The following is a 19,848-nucleotide window of genomic DNA, read 5'->3' as shown; positions in this document are numbered from 1 at the left end:
GAGAACTTTCTCCACCGAATTCAGAGCATCTATTAAAACCTATAGCTAACATAATACTTAGTGCTAAGGGGAACAAACTGCTGATACACGTAACAACACGGGTGAACCTCAATAATTATGCCGAGTGAAAAAAACTAGACAAAAAACAGTATATGCTGAATGCTTTCATTTACATAAAACTCTAGAAAATGCAAGCTAACACATAGGAAAAGGAAGTGGACTGTGGCTGCTCGGGGATGAAGGGAAACAAGGAGGGAGAGGAGGTGTAAGAAAGGGTCACAGGGAACTTTTGGGATCTTACCTTAAAGAAGGAATGAATAGCAGCTGTCGCTTCACTGCGAATCCTCAGTATAGATCCCAGAATGTTAGTTCTACACCTCAAGTGAGGATATTGTCTCAGGTACTCCAGAGGATGCCTTTCTTTGTATCTGATGGGGAAAGTCTGCCAATAAATGAAAAGAACAAATTAGAAGCCAAATGAAATACTGTTTAGTAAAATCCATTTCCAGGGTATTTCTTAAATAGTGCTTTAGAACCAAACTAAGATGCTTTCCTTCTTTATTTCTTAATATAACTGATTTTAATCCACGTTATTTCCACCAGATAAGTGGAATGGCAGGATGGAATCAGAGAGACGGAGGTTTGAATCTAGCTCTACTACTTATTAGCCAAGTAACTGAGCTAATAACACTGAAGCTCGTCTGTTATTTATCGAGTTTGTATCCAATCACTTCCTACAAATAGGTTAGGATTAATTATGCAAAATATCCACTGGCACACAGGAGTTCAAAATATCGTAGATATTAAAGATGTACACACAAGGCTGGTGTTCAATTTTAAAATCACCTATATGTCTTGAAAGCCCACGATCATCCATGTCTTGAAAGCCCATGATCATTTATAATCAATTGGTGCAATTTATTACTATTATCAATATGCTACTGGTGTCTAAGAACATGAGGGAGGGTAAGCAGCTTCCTTCCTGCAAGCAGAGTAGTGATGATTTACACAAAATTTGAAAGAAAATTATGGCTCCACCTTGAAATATGTCTACCTTGCTGATATTCATGTTACAAGATTAAGACAGACACATCCTTTCAGACAAAAATCAAAGTTTTATTAAAAAGATAACAGAGAAGCTAAAAAAAAGAGCTACATTGGCAGCCTGTTTCTTTCAGTTTCATCTATTTTTTGTAAGTCTTGTACATATACAAACTTTTACATTGTACAAGCACCATACTTATTACAACTGAAAATGTGGCTGGTGTGTCGGTGACCTGGCCTGTGAGGAGCAGTGAGCAGAATGAATACCTTCCAAGACCAGAGTGGCAGCTCCAGTAATAGAGAACACCTTTTGAGGTGTAGTGATGCACAGAGGGACTTGGAGCTTGCTATTGGGGGAGTTCTCTGGGCTGAGCAGCAAATTAAAGATAACTTGAGAGAGGTCAAAGCTCAGATTCACAGTTGCATAAGCCGTCACCTGGAATGTCTTAGAAGCCGTTAGGTGTGGCTATATGAACAGGTGGACCTCATCTATCAGCTTAAAGAGGAGACACTTCAGCAGCAAGCTCAGCAGCTGTACTGGTTATTGGGCCAGTTCAACTGTCTTACTCATCAATTGGAGTGTACCCAAAACAAAGATCTAGCCAATCAAGTCTCTGTGTGCCTGGAGAGACTGGGCAGTTTCACCCTTAAGCCTGAAAATTCAACTGTCCTGCTCTTTGAAGCCGACACAACTGCTCTGCACCAGACTATCACCACCTTTGGGTCGCTCGAAACCATTCAAATTCCTGAGCACTTGATGGCTCATGCTAGTTCATCAAATATAGGGCCCTTCCTGGAGAAGAGAGGCTATATCCCAATGCCAGAGCAGGAGCCAGCATCCAGTATTGCAACTGTCCCTCTCAGCGAATGGCACCTTGGAAGCAAACCTGCCAGTGGTCATCAGGTTCCTTACATACCCAGCACCAACACCCAGGACTGGCTCACCCAAAAGCAGACTTTGGAGAATAGTCAGACTTCTTCCAGAGCCTGCAATTTCTTCAGTAATGTCTGGGGAAACCTAAAGGACTTAGAAAACTGGCTCCTCGAGAGTCAGCAACAGGAAGTTCCTGAAAAACCAAGTTATCAAAAGTATAACAGCCATTCCACTACTAGTTCTTTCTCCACTGCAATGGAAAAGGTTGAAGATCTAGAGCTTCCTGATCAAGATAAGATGGACTTATCAGATTGGCTGGTGACTCCCCAGGAATCCCATAAGCTGGAGAAGCCTGAGAATGGCAGTCATGAAACCAGTGAGAAGTTTAAGATCTTGTTCCAGTCCTACCATGTGAATGACTGGCTTGTCAAGACTGACTCCTATACCAACTGTCAGGGAAACCAGCCCAAAGGTGTGGAGATTGAAAACCTGGGCATTCTGAAGTGCCTGAATGACCACTTGGAGGCCAAGAAACCATTGTCCACCCCCAGGGTGGTTACAGAGGATTGGCTTGTCCAGAACCGTCAGGACCCATGTAAGGTAGAGGAGGTGTGCAGAGCCAATGAGCCCTGCACAAGCTTTTCAGAGTGCGTGTGTGATGAGAATTGTGAGAAGGAGGCTCTGTATAAATGGTTTCTGAAGAAAGAAGAAAAGGATAAAAATGGGATGCCCATGGAACCCAAACCTGAGCCTGAGAAGCATAAAGATTCCCTGAATACGTGGCTCTGTCCTTCTAGAAAAGAAGTAATAGAACAACCTAAAGCACCAAACGCAATGGTTCCTTCTAGAATTGCTGATTCCTTCCAAGTCATAAAGAACACGAGTGGCTTATCAGGCCCCTATACCAAGAAGGAAGTCCCAAGTACTGAAGACAGAGCTGGCAAACAAAAGCTTAAAAGCCCCATGAGCACTTTCTGGTGTCTCTTTAATACAGCAGACTGGGTCCTGCCAGGAAAGAAGATGGGCGACCTCAGCCAGTTATCCTCTGGACAAGACAAGTGGCAGCTTCGAAAGAAGGCCCAGAGGAAGTATTACTTCATTCACCTCTACAGGAGGAACATAAGTTCCCCCCAGACCATTACAGCCTCCCTGCAGTTTGTGATCTTTTTGCCTGTATGCAGCTTAAAGTTGATAAAGAGAAGTGGTTATATTGAACTCCTCTACGGATGTGGAGACAAGAGCTGAGCTGCCTTTCTGCCAACTATCACACATCATGAGCTGAGTGTCTGCAGCTTGCCAAATGATTGCTTCTGGGTCTGACCAGTTAGCTTAGTTCTTCTCTCACCTAATTTTGAACTAGTAAAGCAAAGCCAGTCATCAGATTTATGAGTTACTGTTTAAAAGAAAAATGCTGTTTATTGATGCTGAGGTGATGCAGTTCCTTCCTTCTTACAGAAGTGTTAATTTACTCCCACACTAGAAATGCAGCATCTTTGTGGATACATCTTTTTCACAAGCCTCCAAGGCTCCTTAGATTGGGTCGTTACTAAAAGTACATGAAAACACTCACTCTAGTTTTAAAAATGAAATATTTCTGTAATCGAGGTGTATTGATATAAAGATAGTAAACTTCCCTAATGTTTAATTGCCCTATAGATGCTTCTCTTGCTGTGGGTTTTCTTGTTAGTGGTCTGAAATAATGATTTTCCTGTTCTGTTAATATACATTGTATTTTGCACAAAAAATTAACCTGGCTAATAGTGATTACCAAAATATGTATTAATAATCTTGGCAATTTTTGATATTACCAAACATTTTAGCGTACATGTTCTACATTACTATTCACTTGAAACTCAGCTACTGCAAATTTTTTTCTTTCTGTAAATGTTACTAAAATATCCTGTGAGCTCTTTTAGAAGGGTTTGGTATTATTTCAAGACTATTTTTGAGGCAGTTCTAGCCTTTTAAAATATTTTATAGACCTACAGGGTTTAAAAGAACCCCAGTACCAACTAAGCAAATAGGCAAAGACATGTTGGAAATGTAGTCTAGTACTTGAACTATTCACTATATTGGAGCATCCTGTGTAAATGGAATTATTGGTGCATCCTGTGTAAATGGAAGCTGAGCTTGACACCTGGTGCTTTTAACTAGGGATTCAGTCGTCCTTCTCCTGTAAGCACAGCACATCTGTACCTCCAAAAGTGACGTTTTAGTCAATAGGCTGTTTTCAACACTTGTGCGTTGGGGTGTTCACTGAAGCTTTATGAAAACTACGGATGTTTTCTCAATCTCCTTAAAGTTATGTTCACGCTTTAAAATGTCTCTGTAGGAGAGAAGTGGGGTTTATAATGTTTTTAAATTCTCTAAAGATATCTTTGCTGCTTTCCAGACTTTGAAACTATTAAGCTTCTTAACGGCCTGTTACTGGAAATACTTCTAGGGAAATTTCATGGTCCCACAATGTCATTGCCATACAGCTTCACTAGAGTTCTCTGAACCACAGCTGGAAAGAGCTTTGTATTATTTTTTAATTCCCTTCCCCAGATATCACTTAGAACTATTATAATAAAGTGGTGGGCAAAAACAACGTAAGGAGGCTTTCAGTTATCTTAAGTTGCAGCTAACTCTGTAGTTTCTTTTTTGAGGTCAAATACACTGTATTTTACATTGTCAAAATATAATTTAATCACTACGTTAATGAGTATGTAAAATTTTTTTGCATTGATGAATTTTGTATCTGCCTCCATTAAAAGCATAACAGCCATAAAAAAAAAAAAAGGAAAAGTGAAAATGTAAACATACCATAATTCTAGGGGTCAGAATTCCCTGTGTCAGAATATTTTAAAATGATACTGAACCTAAGAAGAAGGGAAGATGAAGACATCAACGCCAAGAGAAGCTAAGGAAGAACAATTGAAGAATACAATACTCCCCAGCTTATTCACAGGGGGTATATTTCAAGACCGCCAGTGGATGCTTCCTTTATTTCCTTACATTTTTTTCCTATCATACTGAAAGAATTAACAATGAGTTAAAGTGATGCAATTTCCCTGTATTTCCTCATTTTTGTTCATTAAATGTTTGAAGACAGGTATAGCAAAAACACAGAGGAATCAAATGGTTAGAATATAAATTTCAGTTGTGTCACATCAGCTCAGGCAAGTCATTTCATCTGGCTGGGCCTCATTTTCTCCACTATAAAGAATTTTATTAATAATATTTTATTCCCTCTAACTTCTTTTTTTTTTTTTTTTTTTTGAGATGGAGTTTCGCTCGTTACCCAGGCTGGAGTGCAATGGCACAATCTCGGCTCACCGCAACCTCCGCCTCCTGGGTTCAAGCAATTCTCCTGCCTCAGTCTCCTGAGTAGCTGGGATTACAGGCACGCGCCACCATGCCTAGATAATTTTTTGTATTTTTAGTAGAGACGGGGTTTCACCATGTTGACCAGGATGGTCTTGATCTCTCGACCTTGTGATCCACCCGCCTCGGCCTCCCAAAGTGCTGTGATTACAGGCTTGAGCCACCGTGCCCGGCCTCCCTCTAACTTCTTTATCAAACTTGTAAGTACGAAGCTAACAGAAGAGTCTTGCAAAAACAAGACATACACATGTCTTATCTTAGAATTTCTTGCCTCTGTTCAGCCTAAGCATTACAATACTATAGATCAGCATCACCCAACAGAACTTTCTGTGATAAATGGAAATGTTCTGTATCTGTGCTATCCACTGCAGTAGCCAGTAGCCAGTAGCCACATGCAACTACTGAGCACTTGAAACGTGGATAATGCCACTTAGGAACTGGATTTTTTACTGAACTTTAATTGATTTAATGCCAAACAGCCAAAGGTAGCTAGTGCCTACCATTACTGGATAATCGGTTCTAGATCATGCAAAGGTCATTCCTGGCTTTCCTAAGAATGAGCCTGCCTTGGTATATCACTGTGGCTGACAGGGCATGCTCATAAAAGCCACAAGTTTTAATTGTGACACACACCACAGAGATGCAAAAATTAACACTTAGCTCTCATTAAGCTATTTACATAAAAAATTTTTGCTACTGCCTCTACAGGTCTTATGGCTTGTTGAAATATATTCTAAGTTTCACCTTCCTAATAATCACACTTAAAACAAATTGCTCTCTTAAATTAAGCCTAAACAGCCTCCACAAAAGTGTGAGAAATCATACCTTGGCATCACAATTTCCAATAACTTTAATGTTTTCTGCCTTCAGTTCCACATTTTGCCCTTTGGATGGACTTTTTACCAGCTGCCCTTGGACTTCCACAGAACTCCCAAAAGTTAATTCTCTATAGTAACAACAAAAAAAGATAAAACAAAATATCATTATATAAAACCTTCATTTTAATATAAACTTTGTAATAAGAATATTAAAATACTTAAGGACAAATGGTTTTACCCTTGAGTTAAATAATCTTCAAAATCTATGGATATTCTGTTGCATAAAGTATAAAATTATAAAAATGAATTACATAAGCTTTAAAATGCAAACAAACAGCTAAGAATTTGTATAATTAATTCAGAATTAAGAGGCCGTACAGGCCGGGCGTGGTGGCTCAAGTCTGTAATCCCAGCACTTTGGGAGGCCGAGGCGGGAGGATCACAAGGTCAAGAGATCGAGACCATCCTGGTCAACATGGTGAAACCCTGTCTCTACTAAAAATACAAAAAAATCAACTGGGCATTGTGGTGCGTGCCTGTAATCCCAGCTACTGAGCAGGCTGAGGCAGGAGAATTGCCTGAACCCAGGAGGCGGAGGTTGCGGTGAGCCGAGATCACGCCATTTGCACTCCGGCCTGGGTAATAAGAGAGAAACTCCGTCTCAAAAAAAAAAAAAAAAAAAAAATACAAAAAATTAGCTGGACATGGTGGCGCATGCCTGTAATCCCAGCTACTCAGGAGGCTGAGGCAGGAGAATTGCTTGAACCCAGGAGGCAGAGGTTGCAGTGAGCCGAGATCGCGCCATTGCACTCCAGCCTGGGTAACAAGAACGAAACTCGGTCTCAAAAAAAAAAAAAAAAAAAAAAAGGGGGGCCGTACAATTGTTCTTATTAAAAAATTAGTTGGCCAAAAAACTTTTTAAAAGATTACAGAATACATGCAAAAACTGCAAAATCAAAATAAAATCAGCTGGGAATTCTCAGGTGACTGGTGATCTGAATACATACAGTGCTACTTTCTGGTTAATAAGACTAAATTCGAGTTTAAGTTCACCCACAAATTAACTGTATGACAACTATGGAAAGTCATCTAAGTTCATTTGTTTTAAGAATCATCTATTAAAAAGGAGCTAGTGCCGGGCGCGGTGGCTCAAGCCAGCACTTTGAGAGGCCGAGGCAGACGGATCACAAGGTCAAGAGATCAAGACCATCCTGGTCAACATGGTGAAACCCCGTCTCTACTAAAAATACAAAAAATTAGCTGGGCATGGTGGCACGTGCCTGTAATCCCAGCTACTCGGGAGGCTGAGGCAGGAGAATTGCCTGAACCCAGGAGGCAGAGGTTGCAGTGAGCCTAGATCACGCCATTGCACTCCAGCTTGGGTAACAAGAGCGAAACTCCGTCTCAAAAAAAAAAAAAAAAGGAGCTAGTAAATGACAGTACATCTGTTCTAATTCTTTTTTCTTTCCTTTAGAGACCAGGTCTCACTATGTTGCCCAGGCTGGTCTCGAACACCTGGACTCAAAGCAATCCTCCTGCCTTGGCCTCCCCAAGTGCTGAGATTACAGGCATGAGCCACCACACCCAGACCATCTGTTCTAGTTCTAACATTTCATAATTATAATAAGTAGGACAGTAAGTGCCTTCCTAATAAACTATTGAAATATTATAATATAGAAATAAAATAAATTTTATTAAAGTAAATAAGTCAGGAGATTCTCTACTCAGTTTTGTTTGCTTGCCAAATATATGGTATTATTATATAATTTATATAAATAAGACTGCCCACTATTGCATTATGGGTGGGGAAATCTGGTATACTTTCACCAACCTGAGAGGGTAATTTGAGATGCTGACTTAAAATATGTACTACCTGACATATATGAATGTAAATATTATCCTAAGGGTTCCTGGGAATAGCGCAAAGAGACAGTCATCCTCCAGAAACTCTAAAATCTAGCTACCATTATACCCATGTGACTGCTATACTGATACAAATAATCAAAATAACTACAAAGTTTTTTTAAAAGGTTATCATTAATATTAGGGCCAGGTGTGGTGGCTCATGCCTGCACTTTGGGAGGCCAAGGAGGGCAGATCACTTGAGGTCAGGAGTTCGAGACCAGCCTGGCCAACATGATGAAACCGTGCTCTACTAAAAATACAAAACATTAGCCCAGTGTGGTGTCACATACCTGTAATCCCAACTACTTGGGAAACTGAGACACAAGAATCGCTTGAATTCAAGAGGTAGAGGCTGCAGTGAGCCGACATTATGCGGCTACACTCCAGACTGGGTGACAGAGCAAGACTCTCTCTCAAAAGGAAAAAAGTTACTATTACATCAGAACAACTTTTTCTTGTTCTGCCCAGCTGACCACAGTCTGTGATCCATGAACCTATTCAATGGGTGAATAGCACTAACCCTAACAATCCTCAAAAGAGCAAAGCACTCTTATTCTAACAAATTAAAATAATGTTCTCTTCCCCAGAGTTGATACCTAACATTAAAATGGTGTTAGTTTTGGGTTTCGGGGTTTTTTTGGAGACAGGACTCTGTCATACAGGCTGGAGTGCAGTGGCGTGATCTCAGCTCACCAGAGCCTTGACCTCCAGGGCTCAAGAGATGCTCTAGCCTCAGCCCCTCAAGTAGCTGAAACTATTGATGCACACCACCATGCCCAACTCATTTTTGTATTTTTGGTAGAGACAGGGTTTTACCATGTTGCCCAGGCTGGTCTCGAACTCCTTGACTCAAGGGATCGGTCTGTCTTGGCCTCCCAAAGTGCTGGGATTACAGGCGTGAGCCACCGCACCTGGCTTGGTGTTAAGTTTTAAAGCTGATGAATAAGACAATAAAGTTTCTTCCATTTGTTCAACAAGCAATAATTTGTCACACTGTCCGCGCTAAGCTAGAGGCCAAGAATGCAAAAAAGAATGAGATGCCATCCTAACCTCGTGAAACTAAGAGTCGAACAGAAGGAGTCAAATAAGAATACAGCTGGTTACCATCCAATGTGATATATTTTAAGACAGATACAAGCACAGAACGCTATGGGAGTGCAGAAAAGGGGTACCGGACAGTCAGGGGATGGAACCATCAGATGATGCCTAAGCAGGAACTATGAAAGATAAGAGGAGAAGAAGCTGTATTGGTGCCCAAAAGGCACCTCCCCTTTGGTGATTCTCAATCAATAGTAATTTCCAGGCCAGGCGCAGAAATCTCAGCACTTTGGGAGGTTGAGGAGAGGTCACTTAGGTTGGGAGTTTGAGACCAGCCTGGCCAACATGGTGAAACCCCATCTCTATGAAAAATCCAGCAACGTGTACAAATGCTATTAGACAGGAAAGAGCAGAATAGTTTAGGGGAGCTGCAAGTAATTAGGAAAGACTCAAATGAAGCATAAGTGGGGGATATCAGCATGTGAAGATGTCAAATAGAGGAGGAAAGGCCAGAGCTTGAAGGATCTTGACTCCAAATATTTGGACTTGATCCTCAAAGCTATGAAAGCAGATTTGTTTCAAAAGATTACTCAAGGGTCAATGCAAACACTGGATTAGGGAAGTGGGAAGCACTGGAGGTGAAAAAAAAAATCAAATAACTCTTTTAAAAAACAAAACTCGGCCGGGCGCGGTGGCTCACGCCTGTAATCCTAGCACTTTGGGAGGCCAGGGTGGGTGGATCACCTGAGGTCAAGAGTTCAAGACCAGCCTGGCCATCATGGTGAAACCCCATCTTTTAAAAAAACAAAAAACAAAAAACAAAAAAACCCCTCACCTACTGTCAAGGCTTGAATCTGCAACAACCTGAAGGCTTTCCAAAGATGACCCATCATTTACATGCAGGAACAAGACTTCCTTCTGAGATCGGACAGAACGAACCCATCCCTAAGGAAGAGAAATATTTCTAAGCTGAGTGTAAAACATTTTACATTTTCATTACACATCACATACAAGACACATAGAAGACTAAATGAAAGAAAACCATGTACTCACAATCCTGCCTCAACAAATCAACTTCTTTTGTTTACCAATATGCATACTTAATTTTGTATGTTCCAATCACAGTGAGATACACATTTTGGTATTCTATCTTTTGTTTTCATAATAAAGCATAACATTTCAAATGGATGCCTAATATTCCTTCATGTTAAGGAGCCTAAGTCACATAACCAATCCTCCTAATATTGGCAATTCCAGGTCCTCCCAGCCCCCTGGCCTGACAATAAATAACAGGGCACATATCCTGGTACCTTTCTCAGGATATGGGACGCACCCTTATTTCTGGTTTCACTTCACCATGCTGCCCAGAAGGCACTTCGTCTTTGGTGACTCTCAATCAACAGTCATTTCCAGGCTGGGTACAGAAATCCCAGCACTTTGGGAGGCCGAGGAAAATGGATCACTTGAGATCAGGAGTTCAGGACCAGCCTGGCCAACATGGTGAGACCCCATCTCTACTAAAAATAAAGTATCTGGGCCTGTTAGCACTTGCTTGTAGTCCCAGTTACTTGGGAGGCTGAGGCAGGAGAATCGCTTGAACCTGGGAGGCAGAGCGAGCCAAGATCATCTCACTGCACTCCAGGCTCGGTGACAGAGCGAGACTCCATCTCAAAAAAAAAAAAAAAAAAAAACAACTAATTTCCAAACTACCACTTTCTTACTTTTACTTTTTAGTAAAAGTTAACATGTATTGAGCACTTTGTAATGTGCACCTATTCTAAGCTCGTTATAAGTATTATGCTACTGGCCGGGCACGGTGGCTCAAGCCTGTAATCCCAGCACTTTGGGAGACCGAGGCAGGTGGATCACGAGGTCAAGAGATCAAGACCATCCTGGTCAACATGATGAAACCCCGTCTCTACTAAAAATACAAAAAATTAGCTGGGCATGGTGACGCATGCCTGTAATCCCAGCTACTCAGGAGGCTGAGGCAGGAGAATTGCCTGAACCCAGGAGGCGGAGGTTGCGGTGAGCCGAGATCGTGCCATTGCACTCCAGCCTGGGTAACAAGAGCAAAACTCCGTCTCAAAAAATAAATAAATAAATAAATAAATATTATGCTACTTAATCCTCAGAACTTAACAAAGTGGTTATCACTTATCACTTTAGAGCAGAAGAAAATTATTTAGAGATGTCAGGATAATCTCTCTAAATAGTCCAGGACACAGTGACCAATCAGTTGAGTTGGGATTCAAATGCAGTTCTGACTTCAAAGTTCATGTTCTTATCAATGAGCTTTTGTGGGATGCTATTATAATTCTGCCCCATCCCCAGTTCCTCTACCTAGGGAACATATCCTTCAGGACTTTGCTGAAATGTCAGCTAATGCAAGATATCTTCCTTAACCTTCTCAGGTAAGTAACTTACTGTTTTCTTACAGTTCTTTACTTATCTTACTACCAATTATCACATTGCTATAATTACTTGTTTTAAGATTGGAAGAGGGCTGTCCAACCAAAATATAATGTGAGTCATATGGGTAATTAAAAAAATTTTTAGTGGCCACATTAAACATAAAAACAGATGAAATATTTTACTTAACCTATTATACCCCAAATACTATTAAACCCCAAATACTATTAACATATAATCAATTGAAAACCATATTGAGATATTTTGCATTCTTTTTTGTTCTTCAAAATTGGTTATGTATTTTACACTTACAGCACATCTCAGCCAAACTTCAAGTGCTCAGAGCCACAAGTGGCTGGTAGCTACCATATCAGACCCCACAGGACTAAAATGAAATACTCTAACCTGGGCAGCAAGTTCTTCTTCCATCTTTTGAGTTTTCTCTTAACTAGCACACAAAGTATCATTAATGTATGCCCAATTAATAAACCAAGAGACCTATGGAAAGAATATGGAACTCAAAGAAATGCAGAGACGCAGACTCGTCATACTGCTAAAAAGCAAGGATACGTGAGGACAACAAAAATAACTTCAATAGCAAGCCATGACTGTGCTACTACACTCATGGGTGACAGAGCAAGAATCCACTCAAAAAATAATTAATTAATTAATTAACCATATCTGCTGGGCTCACGCCTGTAATCCAAGCACTTTAGGAGGCAAGAGCAGGACTGCTTGAGTCCAGGAGTCAGAGACCAGCCTGCCCAATATATCGAGACTCCATCTCCACACAAAACCTAAAAATTACAGCGTGGTGGTGCATGCCTGCAGTTCCAGCTACTCTGGAGGCCAAGTTAGGATTGCTTGAGCCTGAGAGATGGAGGTTGTAGTGAGCTGAGAACACGCCACTGCACTCCAGCCTGGGTGACAGTGCCAGACCCTCTCTCAAAAAACAAATAACCACGTCAGTGTACTTCAGCAACCTAGTAAGAAACAGTCAAACCACCTTGTTTATTCTTGCTTTTCTATGTGGAGCTGCTGCAAATAATTAGCTAAAGAAATAATGGCAGCTAACATTTGTAGACTATGAGCCACTGTTCTAAATATCTTATTTTCATTACCTCATTTAATTTTCAGGACTCAGGGACAATTATCTCTATTTTCATAAGACGAAAATAAGGTGTAGAGTGCATAAACGCTATGCAGAGATTTAAACCTAAGCAGCTTAACTCCAGAGCTCTTTCAAACTGCTACATTCCACTCTTTCTTCTAATTCATTAAAAATAAATTACATGCAGAGCCCCACTTTAGGCACTGAGGTAGCTAAAAGTTTAAAAGGCATAGTTTGGTTGAACAAGTATTTGCTGTCAGCCATGTGTGAATACAAAGGCAGGTAAGACACGGTTTCTGTTCTCAAGGAGCTAAGTCAGACAAGCACTTCATAACCCTGGATATTCATTATAAGGAATAAAGGTAGAAGAACGGGGGCTCGTTAGCTTACATTTTTTGGTATGATTAACAAGTTTACAAGTAACAAACTGGAATCATGAAAGCAAAGTTCCAGCGCTTTACAGTCATCGGAACAGTTTTGTGAAAATGGAAAGCAGAAAAGTGGAAATCCGCGACGCCTACCTCACTTTTCCCTGCTGGTGGTTCTGCCTGAGTCGACCGTGAAAGGAACGCTAGATGTGTTATGTATTATATTCAAGTCCCTACAAGAAAAAACCCATGCCCTTCCCATTCACCAACCTGGACCGTAACACGTTCCCCACTCATGTTCTGGGCCCCGAGAGTGTCCCGCACGCTCAGTTTGGCTGAAGGTTTGTGCCTGGGGCAGGGGACGGAGGAACAGAAGCGCACCGCCCGGAGCAAGCAGCGGGCCCCCAGCATCCTGCGGCCGCCCTGGCCCTCCGCGAGAGCAGCCCAGACGTCGCGGTTCGAACGCGCCTGCGAGGACCCTCCCTTCTCAGCGGCTCCCTTTCCGCGGCTGCAGCTGGGCTAGAGGACACTCCAGAACCCTCCAGCTGCACGCTTTCTCCTTCAGGACTCCCAGCTCTGTCCCCACAGAACCTTTCCGCCTCCCTCTTCCCAACCGGGCGGAACAGACGGAATACTTAGCAAACGTCAGAAAGAAACCAAGTGGAGTGGGCAACTGGAGCGCCCCGCTGCCCGCGACAATTCCAAACCTACGTACGGACCCCAGGCCGCAACCTGCGCGGCCCCTTGTACGTCACCACGCCAACACTGCCTACGTCATCACGCTACGGCGAATGCGGGAGAGCATGCGTAGTTGTGACCCAGGCTCGGGAAGGTGTGCGGGAGGGGGCGGGGTCAGGAGCGGAGACGGGGCGGAGCTAATGCCCTAAGGTTAAAGGGATTCTCGCTGAAAGAACCAGGGAGCACGTTGGGGTGGAGTCTGAGAGTCTTCGTTTCTAAAGTTTCCAGGTGAAGCTGAGAAACTGAAAGGCATAGAGTGACTGATGGAGACGGTTTCCCTCTCCGTCAGTCAACAACTAACAGGGATCCAACTAAGTGGAAGGCTCTTAGCTGTTGACAGGATTTTTGCTTAAAGAGGTCAGTCGTTCCAGAGTTCTCCGCAGAGAAAAATCAGACACAGCCCCTCTGCGCCAAGTCACAGTTGTGTGGTATCGGACAGCTAAACAGACAAATGCATAAAAGGGTCATCAGTTGCCTGACAGCGCCTAAGCGTAGGACTCCAGAGGCGGCTTCCTGGAGAAGGCAGTCCTCTGACAGGTACGTAAGAGGAGCTGGAGGGACCTTGATACGGCAGGCAGAGAAGGCAAGACGGTGGAAAGCTGTCACAGAGACTGGAGGAATGCCAAGTGTTACCGGCCAGAATCTTCCAAGTCTCTCTCTTCCCTCCAACACAGCTATATGCATTTGTTTGACCTGGAAACAATGATCTTTTTACATATTAGGCTACCTTTTAATTTACTTTAAAAAACTTTTTTTTCTGTAACTCAATGACTGTCATGAAAAAGTTTTTATCTAATTAAAAAAAAAATAAAATGTGGCTAGGAGCGGTGGCTCACACCTATAATCCCAGCACTTTGGGAAGCCGAGGTGAGTGGATAACGAGGTCATGAGTTCGAGACCAGCCGGGCCAATATGGTGAAAGCCGTCTCTACTAAACATAGAAAAATTAGCTGGGCGTGGTGGCACGCACCTGTGATCCCAGCTACTTGGGAGGCTAAGGCAGGAGAATCACTTAAAACTGGGAGGTGGAGGTTGCAGTGACCCAAGATTGCACTACTGCACTCAGGCCTCGGTGACAGAGAGAGACTCTGCCTCAGATAGATAGATAGATAGATAGATAGATAGATAGACAGACAGACAGACAGTTTGGCCAAGTAGAGTGGCTCACACATGTCATCCCAACTGTTAGGGAGGCAGAAGCAAGAGGGTTGCTTCAACCCAGGAGTTTGAGACCAGCGCTTGTGCTTGCTCACTTTCTCTATTTCTTTCTCACTTTTACCTTAAAGTTGCCACTATTATTATGCCCATTTTACAAATAAGAGAACTTAGACAAGAAAGGCTAGATGACCCACTTAAGGATAAGGGTGAGATTTAAACCCAGAAGGGCTGGCTGTATGCACTAAAGCATTATGCTATGTTATACAGTATCCCAAGGTGGAAATGAAATCATGATCCCTTCCATCAAGCAGCTCATGCTTTAGAGATGGAGACAAGCAAGAAAAGAGACTACTGAAATATAAATCAGTAACTGCACACATAGATGTATGAGTTGTTCTGCATTTGTTTGGCCTGAAAACAATCACCCTTATATATTTGGCTACCTCTTAAATTTCTCCAAAAAAATTATTTTGGATATTTTAACCAAATATGAAATTGGATAAAATATATTATAATAAGATTATTATACATTTATTACAATATATTTTATACAATAAAAATGTGCTCCCCGATTCTATATAATAAAAATCATAAAATTATAAATGATAAACGATAAAATTATAATATATTGCATAAAATATAATATTCGTCTAGAGGAGACAGTTAAGCTGAATTTTTGAGGAGGATCAATATTTTGCCAGGCAGGCATGTAGAAAATTTCCTGCCAGAAGGTGGACAGGAAAGGTTGCGCTAGAGGGCGGAAGTGAGGACTCCAGCAGCAGTGGACAAACATTTCTCTTTCCCCTCAGATTGCTCGCGCCATGGCGGCCCCTGCCCAGCAGCCTACTCAGCCTGGCAGCGGCAAGCACAAAACCAAGGCTCAGTATGTGTCGGCCAAGCGGGATCCGCGCTGCGACACCGGCGGGCCCCGTCAGCTAGAGCCCGGGCTACAGGGCAACATGAACGAGCACAAGTGCGGGGAGGAGGCCTACAGCCTGCTCAGAACGAATACGGCGACGGCACGTATGGGCCAGAAAAGCTTACAGACAAGGATCAGCAGCCCTCTGGAAGTGAGGGAGAAGATGATGATGTGGAGGCTGCCTTGAAGAAAGGAGCTGGTGATATGCAGGCATCTACAGAGATGAGGCTGAGAAGATTCCAGTCAGTGGAAAGTGGAGCAAATAACGTCGTCTTCATCAGGACACTTGGAATAGAACCTGAGAACCAGGTGCATCATATTCTCCGGGATATGTACAAAACCGAGTAGAAGAAGACTCGAGTTATTCTACGAATGGTACCCATCTCAGGCACATGCAAAGCTTGTATAGAAGATATGAAAAGATATGCAGAAACATTTTTGGAACCCTGGTTTACAGCTCCGAACAAAGGGACATTTCGGATTGTGTACAAATCTCGAAATAACGGTCACATGAATAGAGAAGAAGTTATCAGAGAATTGGGAGGAATAGTGGGCACCCTCAATTCAGAAAATAAAGTGAATCTCACCAATGCACAGTACACGGTGGCAGCAGAAATCATCAAAGCTGGCCGGGCGCGGTGGCTCACGCCTGTAATCCCAGCACTTTGGGAGGTCGAGGCGGGTGGATCACGAGGTCAAGAGATCAAGACCATCCTGGTCAACATGGTGAAACCCTGTCTCTACTAAAAATACAAAAAATTAGCTGGGCATGGTGGCGCGTGCCTGTAATCCCAGCTACTCCGGAGGCTGAGGCAGGAGAATTGCCTGAACCCAGGAGGCGGAGGTTGCGGTGAGCCGAGATCGCGCCATTGCACTCCAGCCTGGGTAACAAGAGCAAAACTCCGAAAAAAAAAATCATCAAAGCTGTCCGTTGCCTGAGTGTTGTGAAAGATTACATGTTGTTGAGAAAACACAATCTCGCTTTCCGGGCGTTCAAGACGTCGAAGCGAGGACGTGGTGGGTCCTCTGGTGCGGAATTCCGGATTTCCTTGGGTCTTCCCATAGGAGCTGTGATCAACTGTGCTGACAACACAGGAGCCAAAAACCTGTACATCATCTCTGTGAAGGCGATCAAGGGACGGCTGAACAGACTTCCTGCTGCTGGTGTCGGTGACATGGTGATGGCCACAGTCAAGAAAGGCAAACCAGAGCTCAGAAAAAAGGTACATCCAGCAGTGGTCATTCGGCAACGAAAGTCATACCGGAGAAAAGATGGCGTGTTTCTTTATTTTGAAGATAATGCAGGGGTCATAGTGAACAATAAAGGCAAGATGAAAGGTTCTGCCACACATCTTTGCTACAGGACCAGTAGCAAAGGAGTGTGCAGACCTGTGGCCCCGGATTGCATCCAATGCTGGCAGCATTGCATGATTCTCCAGTATATTTGTAAAAAATAAAACACTTAAAAAAAAAAAAAAAGAAAAGAAAAGAAAAGAAAATACAATCTCCAGGAGGTGGTGAAGAGCCCTAAGGGTCCAACACAGCTTAACTCAAAGCAGGGAAATGGGAAAGAAACTAAATTGGAATCTGCTAACAAATCAGATCAAAACAACATAGCAGAAGGAAAAAATAACCAGCAGGTACCAGAGAATACTGAGGAGCTGGGGCAGACAAAACCAACGTCTAATCCGCAGGTGGTGAACGAGGGAGGAGGCAAACCTGAACTTGCAAGTCAAGCCACAGAAGGATCCAAGTCAAATGAAAATGCCCTCTCATAGGAGGTCATTTGGTGTTGAGGTGGGTTTTCCAGCTGGGGTTCCACCTGAAATTGTGACTAAAAACAGTTTTTTATTTGTGTGCTGCATTACGCTGTTCTCACAGTCGTGAACAATGATTGCACAGCCCTGTTAACAGTTTTGTTAGGGATCTTTCAGCCCTTCTGGTATTATGTATAAGCAGACCCATGTGCTACTATTGCAAAGAGGGGAGGATGGGAGAAGCGGGATGTTGGCCTCTCCCAGGCTTCTCTTATGCAGCTCACTTATGGGAGTAAACTGTGAAGTGGAAAATCAGAGGGAAGTTTTCATTCTAAGGAAGGAATTTTTACACGCCACAACTTAGTTGTCCCCCTGCCACTTTGTTGTAAACACTGCAATAATGTGGATCATGTAGGTTAGAAGTGAATTGTTTAGTGAAGTTTTTGGACTTTCATGATTTTCTTGTTTGGTTATGTCTGGTTTTTTTGTTTTGTTTTCTTAATTTTAATTTTGTTTGTTTGTTTTTTTTATAAAGACAGGGTTTCACCATGTTGGTCAGGCTGGTCTTGAACTCCCTACCTCAGGTGATCCGCCCGCCTTGGCCTCCAAAGTGCTTGGATTACAGGTGTGAGCCACCACACCCAGCCTAGGATATGTCTGCTTTTATATTTTATTAACATTGGTGTGTAACAAAGCTGACAGTTCAGTGCTGCAATTCTGGAAGGCAAGATGTGAGAAAGGAGAACCATTTTAGGCATAGAGCTACAGACACTTCTGAAAAGGTTGTTGATGAATTTCAGTCTTCTGAGTATACTTCAGTATACTAGTACAACAAGGGACACAAAGAAATTCTGTCTTCATAACGAAAGCTACTTCTCAAGGGTTTTATATGGACTCAGTCCAAGCTGTCCTGTCCCGTTGTGCATTGTCTGTGGCACGCAACTTAGAAAACTAGCAGTTGTAACTATAAATCATAGCCACTTGAGAAGAAAGGATGTTCATTATTTTCAAATGGCTTTTGGATTAACAGTAAGGCTTTTGTTCAGAAACCACATTTAGTCAAAACGTTTAGGAAGCAAATTATTTAGTAGCAGAACTAATCTCAGGATAGGAAAATATGCATAGTTGGTGAGAATCTAATAATAACATTAAAATGCTGGGGCAAGATGCAGTACAAAATTGAAAAGACTTTATTCTCAGTAAGTTGATTTACTGATGATATTTCACGTGATGCTAAAAAGATTTTGTATAATTAACTGAAAAGGAGCAGCTTCTCTATCCAGGATGATAAGTCAACAGGTTTCACTAATATTTGTCATGCTGTAGCATTTGTAAGATTTGTAAATGATGAAATTCAAAGAAAACTTCTTCTATTGCTAGGAGCCTGCCAAAACAAAGGCCAGTATATAATGTTGTGACATCATATCTGATAACCAGAGGTCTGTTAACTACATTCCTGGTGCCCCATCAGTAGTTGTTTCCATAAGTCACTTTACGTTATTAAAAAAAAAAAAATCCTGATGACATTATAGCATACTGCTTTCTTCCCAGAGATGCTGATACCAAAAACTTGAAGATAGTGATGTTCAGAATAATGCTGCAAAACTGGTTACCTGTATCAAAGACTCATTTATGCAGAAATGTTTAAAAAAACACCCAAAACAAAAACCTGGACAAACAGCATATAAACTTTCTGCATCATACAGACATCCAGTGGCTTATCAGAGGAAGAATTCTCTGCAGGATATTTGAGTTGAAAGGTGAATGCCAGAGTACTTACAAGGAAACAGCTTTTGCTGAGTGCTTTGGAAATGAGAAATGACTGCAGGAAGTAGCCTACTTAGTAGACATTTTTCATCACATGAACAAATGAATAAGTCTCTGAAAGGTTCTGGGGAAAAAATTATTTCTTAAAGTGACAAGAGTCTTAGATCTAAAAGGAAACTGACTTGCCACCTTGCCAGAGGAGTTCTTGAAATGTTTCTGTAGTCACTTGGACTTGAAAATGAAGAGTGCAACTCTCAAATCTTGCTACAACCCACCTGGAGGAACCACAAAACCCAGTTAAATAGCATTTTTTTCTCCTTTTCCCAGCACTAGTATATAACTGCATATGAAGAACCTTTTCTCTAAATCTGCTCAGCTTGAAATTTTGTCTCTGATGGAAGAGAATGAACACTGCCCTAGTCAGACAGTCCTGGGTTTCTGTGAAATAAGAGTATTCTTCAACTTGGTGCTCACACACACAATGAGAGTTCCCTGCAGGGTTTTCCTGAATTTGAAAGTGTTTTCAAGGACTACTTTTGGGTAAAACAATTGAAAAAGGCAGACACCAACAAA

General features: G+C 42.1%; 1 protein-coding gene and 2 pseudogenes across 7 annotated transcripts in view; 2 read left to right on the top strand and 1 right to left on the bottom strand.

The window, feature by feature from the left end:
• Positions 1-13,722, bottom strand: part of NARS2 (asparaginyl-tRNA synthetase 2, mitochondrial) — a 147,623-nt gene extending 133,901 nt beyond the window's left edge. For 4 of the 7 annotated variants that reach the window (XM_010345610.3, XM_003935045.4, XM_074400395.1 and 1 more), the window contains exons 1-4: positions 13,207-13,722; positions 9,881-9,990; positions 6,110-6,230; positions 302-442 (exon numbers count right to left, since the gene is read on the bottom strand). In XM_010345610.3, coding sequence (XP_010343912.1) covers positions 302-442; positions 6,110-6,230; positions 9,881-9,990; positions 13,207-13,347 — 513 coding nt within the window. In that variant the 5' untranslated portion in view covers positions 13,348-13,722. The remainder of the gene's footprint in view (positions 1-301; positions 443-6,109; positions 6,231-9,880; positions 9,991-13,206) is intronic. The other 3 variants (XM_074400396.1, XM_074400394.1, XM_010345611.3) reach the window with 3 other exon arrangements.
• On the top strand, positions 1,267-3,195 carry LOC104652494 (nuclear receptor coactivator 4 pseudogene; annotated as a pseudogene).
• A 133-nt stretch (positions 13,723-13,855) lies between the features above and the next one.
• On the top strand, positions 13,856-17,529 carry LOC101052816 (THUMP domain-containing protein 1-like; annotated as a pseudogene).
• Positions 17,530-19,848: the final 2,319 nt, after the last annotated feature.

Source organism: Saimiri boliviensis, chromosome 6 (assembly GCF_048565385.1).
Source record: "Saimiri boliviensis isolate mSaiBol1 chromosome 6, mSaiBol1.pri, whole genome shotgun sequence".
Taxonomy (NCBI): Eukaryota; Metazoa; Chordata; class Mammalia; order Primates; family Cebidae; genus Saimiri; species Saimiri boliviensis.
The sequence above is the reverse complement of the archived record's forward strand: the minus strand, read 5'-3'. Positions and strand labels throughout refer to the sequence as shown.